The following is a 5,000-nucleotide window of genomic DNA, read 5'->3' on the forward strand; positions in this document are numbered from 1 at the left end:
CGTTCTGTGTAGCACTAAAAAAGTCGGACAATCGTAATCTGGGACACGATTCAATAGATTAATAACGTTTGTGCGCATGAGCACGAAATCGCATGATACCGGGTTGGGATTGGAAGGTTAGGTTGAAGACGGGCAACACTTAAGGCAGCTCATATGACAGCAAAGGAGATGGAAACCACTTCCCAATGGGAAATAACACATAGTTATCTTTATATTGAGTTAATCAAATGATCCTTATATGATGTTAAAAGTCTCTGTCTAAAGTTTTGAGAAGTTTTGTCTGTTACGACTTGACTGTGCCTGTTTCTGTATGAGACAAATTTCAATTTCAAAATGCTCCCAGCTTTCTCCGTTGTATATTTTCAAACCAGCTTGGTCCATGGTTGGTTTAGGGTATCGCAGAAGGGCCTTCAGCACCAAGAGCAATAGAAGTGGTCCCATTGATGTTTTTAATTAAAAACATCACATCAAGGCATAGTTACAAGAATTTTTCTAAGTAAAATAAAGTTTATTTACCGCTGTCGTGTCTCTTTCACTTAGTTATTTTATTCTGTCATTTTCAAGAAACCAAATCGGTTTTACAATAGTGCCTCCCACTAGTAAATAGACGTAGACCTACGCCCAGCGGGACTGTTTTGCAAACAAATAAAGTGACAGCTGAATGAAAAGTGCAAAGCATTGCTAAAATGCAGAAATGTAAAATGAATTGAACTGAAGAATCTGAAAGGTGTGTGTGTGTGTGTGTGTGTGTGTGTGTGTGTGTGTGTGTGTGTGTGTGTGTGTGTGTGTGTGTGTGTGTGTGTGTGTGTGTGTGTGTGTGTGTGTGTGATTAAAAGTAGCCCAATAGAGCGAGAAAATGGCCCAATCTGGCAACACTGCCTGAACGTCCTCCAAAAGTAATCCAATCCGGCGGGAGAAATCACCCAACCTGGCAACGCTGCTGAACATCCTCACGCTCCAGCGTCAACTTAAAGGAAAATTTCACCGGTGGGAACATGAATAAGTATTGAAATTTGGTCCTATTTGTAGTCGAACAATAAAATACATTTTTAATGCATGCAGCACTCACCTAACGACAACCAGTTTGACTACCAGTACAACTACCAGTATAGCTAAAGCCAGTATAGGTATACTATAAAAACGTAATGTTTAACTTCAAACTACCAGTATAGCTATAGACAGTCTAGGAATACTATTCCAACTTCATGTTTAACTACCATAACGACGACCAGACTGGCTCCCAGACAGCACACTGGTGGTGACCTCCCCATGTTGAAGCGGGTTCCCTGCAGGTGCTCTGGTTTCCTCCCACACCAGAAGACATCAATGTGAGGTTATTCTTCCGCCGGTGCCCTTGACCTAGGAGGTACACCTGGAGTTGGTCCCTGTGCGCTGCACTGTGGCTGCCAACTGCTACTAGTGATGGGATAAATGCAGAAATCCCAATGACAAATAAGGAATCTCCTTCTAACGCTACCATTCAGGTGGTGGCCGGCCAGCCCCTGGTATAAACACTCGATGCGGTTGTCTAGGCCAGGGGTTTCAACTTTTTTTTCCCAAGGACCGGTCTATTCATATATGGCATATTCATATATGACTACCGGTCGTCAATTTAAATGCCTTAATTTTAAAATGCATAATTTTTAATCAAAGGATGCAGCTGTTTTTGAAGATGATTTATTTGTCATATTTACAACAATTAAAGCAACAGCAATTAACTGCTGGAGTCTCAGGCTCCCCTCAACAATGCAATATATAAAATAATACAATTTATAAGAGAACCACAAGTTAAGTCACCTGAGACTTCAACACATGAGACACAGTGCATCTACAGTGCTTAATTTACAGTGGGTTAGTCGCATATTATGAACTAGGGTGCAACAAAGGCTAATTGTATGAATTGAATAAACCAATAATACACAAAATGTGTAAAAAAAACCACTCTATAGATTCTATGTGTTGGGAGGGAGGAATTAACATGACTCATATAGCATAAGTTATAAAATATGATTTTTTTTCTTGCCTTTCCTGGACCGGGGGTTGGGAATCCCTGATCTAGGCACACACCAACTGGGCAGGGGGCACACGATCAGAGTGACTTTTTCAGTTCTTGATGGTCATAGGATCCTGGGTGCACTGGCACACCATCTCCCAATCTTTTCATTTAATTTAATTTTTTTCGTTTATTTTTTTTTTTTGGATGATCCGAGTAACATCACACAAAAGGCTCCTCGGTTCAACATTGGTACACGCAGACTTTACTCTATTTAGTGACACGTGGACCCTCAGTTACCCTGCTGTGAGTGGGTTTTAATCATTGTTCGAGGGTCCTAAGGGTCGACTGGTGGTCCTGATCATGCAGACTCCATTGAACACCCCCTCCTGAAGGCTATAGCTATTTTTGAAGCAGAGATGTTTGAACTTTTAAGTGTTCTTTTGAGTTTCATATTCAAATTTGTCCTTGAGTCCAACTCAAATTAGCCTATGACCACTGGATAGGCTGGTAGGCTGACAAAGTATTAACCATCTACAATTGTATTAATGTTTTGTTTATGATTAGTTTATAATTGTAAGCCATTTAATTCCCCAACCAGCAACCCATTTACAGCTTTTAATGCTGCAAACAAACACACACAGGATTGGCATTGTGTGGGACGAGCTAAGGCTCACAGTCAAATGTCTAGTTCACACGTAACAACAAGTGGCATCAAACAAAAGCTCCAAGCGATGCCCCCCGTCAGCAGCGACCCATCCTCCCCTTGCCGCCCCTACCCTGCCTCCTGCCTTGTCCTTAATCACCCGTCTTGGTTGTTCCACTGTAGCTTGGGAACCAGGTGATGTTGTGTACCAGTATACCAATGCGGGCCTTCTCTGATGAACTGATAGCAGTTAGCCACCGGTTCATCAGCTGCTTTCGCCCCATGTCCAACGCCATGAGGGCATTGTGCTCCACTGAAATGATGGCAATCAGATACCCAGCGACCCACTAAAATCTGCTGATGAGGGAAAAAGGCTTTTCAACAGGTGTTCTTGTTTTGTCACATTAAACGTAACGTTATATGTTCACAGGGTGTTGCCTCCCCATTGTGAAAGGGGCTTTGGTATCAGTGTTTCCCTGGCACTGAAGACCTGTGTTTTCACAATAGTGTGGTTGTGTGTGTATCTGTGTGTGTGTGTGTGTGTGTGTGTGTGTGTGTGTGTGTGTGTGTGTGTGTGTGTGTGTGTGTGTGTGTGTGTGTGTGTGTGTGTGTGTGTGTGTGTGTGTGTGTGTGTGTGTGTGTGTGTGTGTGAGGGTGTGTGTGTGTGTGTGTGTGTGTGTGTGTGTGTGTGTGTGTGTGTGTGTGTGTGTGTGTGTGTGTGTGTGTGTGTGTTTGTTAGTTAGTGAATGTGTGTTGGTAGATACAGTCGTTCCCTTCCATCAGGTCATGTGACATACATCAATAAGTGGTCAAAGCAAGCCCTGCATACTTCATACCTGCCGGACTCTTGCTAACAGCAGACCTCTCACACTCTCACAGGTGTTAGCATCCCTTTATATCGAGGACACCGAGCCAAACCTGAACAGTAAGTCGATGAATTACCGTTCTTAAATAAATAATTGTTCCTTTCCTTTAGACAGACATGTACCGAAGAGGATTGGGGCCACATTTAACATTTAAAATTTCAAAGTCAGAATTCTGACTTTATTCTCAGAACTCAAAAAAGAAAATCACATGGCCCTAATCCTCCTCCGTAGATATACTTTAATATTTCTGTCATTAAAACCATGCATGCAAGGTCAAGTATGTTAGAATGGTCGTGAAGATACTTTCTAAGCAAGTGTCTCTCAGTTAAAGAACTCAGATATTTGAAAAGATATAACCCTGAAAATCAGAATTAATCCCCCGCTGCATGATTTCAGTTGAAGATGGTTGCATTGTCGCTTATGAGCGTGTGGGGGTTGCTGTGCCTCTGCACCACTGTCCATGGCATGGGCAGCAGTATCGACATATTGGCACAAACAGCAAGTAAGGAAACAATTTATCACTTTCATCAACAACTACAACAACAACAACAACAAAATCTCATTCAATGTCAACATTTGTCATCCAAAATTGATATTGGACAGCAGGAAACAAATGGTCTGTCAATGTAAATTGTTTTCACTGGACCACATAATGAGATCCCATCACTGGCCATCTATACAAATCACTGCCTGAAAGCACTCATTTTTTACTTTCAAACCATTTCAGGGGATCATTTTGTTTTTCTTAAGTGGTCATCCTCAACCTCACCCCATCACCAACCCTCTGTTCACAGTCAACCTCCCGGGGACCCTGAGCTGTGGTGTGAACTGGGGGTGCGATTGTGCATTCAGGCAGAAGGACTGCTGTTGTGGGGCCAAGCAGTTCACGGCCCTGGAAGACAGCATCTACACCAGGCTGGTGGCATTGAGGATGGAGCTCCACGACGTTGAAATGCAAACAGAGGCCCTCACAAGTAAAACCTGCAGGGGGGGGGTTATTGCAATATTCATGGCAATTCAATTAAAACGGACTAAGTCCAATCAATCCATCACCCACTAAATTGTAAACTGTTGCTGCTGAGAAGACTGCACTGCAATTTTCATGTCCCTGTTTCACATATTTAAAATTAGCATTAAATGGTCAATCTAAATGGCCAGAATTTTCCAATTTGGCACGTTGATGTGGTCAAGATGTCAAATAGCGTGCGCGCATTGTACGTTGATGCATTGGACAGATATTTATATATCATGACTTTTTCTCTCTTTATTTCCACGATTCTCTCTTAGAAAACACCCACATCGCCTTTTCAGCCAGCATGGCTGCAAGATCCGATTCTTTTGGTCCTTTCACCACAAATGTTCCCATTCCCTACACCTTAATTGCTACTAACGATGGAAACGGATATAACCCTGCTCTGGGTAAGACACAAAGCTGTACACACGCGCGCACACACACACACACACACACACACACACACACACACACACACACACA

The 5,000-nt window shown here is 42.6% G+C and overlaps 1 protein-coding gene across 1 annotated transcript in view; it reads left to right on the forward strand.

Moving 5' to 3' along the window:
* The first annotated feature begins 3,417 nt into the window (after window positions 1-3,417).
* The window catches only part of cbln18 (cerebellin 18), a 3,404-nt gene continuing 1,821 nt past the window's right edge, over window positions 3,418-5,000 (forward strand). The window contains exons 1-4 of the mRNA XM_060075669.1: window positions 3,418-3,564; window positions 3,902-4,007; window positions 4,300-4,479; window positions 4,793-4,924. Coding sequence (XP_059931652.1) covers window positions 3,908-4,007; window positions 4,300-4,479; window positions 4,793-4,924 — 412 coding nt within the window. The 5' untranslated portion in view covers window positions 3,418-3,564; window positions 3,902-3,907. The remainder of the gene's footprint in view (window positions 3,565-3,901; window positions 4,008-4,299; window positions 4,480-4,792; window positions 4,925-5,000) is intronic.

This window comes from Gadus macrocephalus, chromosome 16 (assembly GCF_031168955.1).
Source record: "Gadus macrocephalus chromosome 16, ASM3116895v1".
NCBI lineage: Eukaryota > Metazoa > Chordata > Actinopteri > Gadiformes > Gadidae > Gadus > Gadus macrocephalus.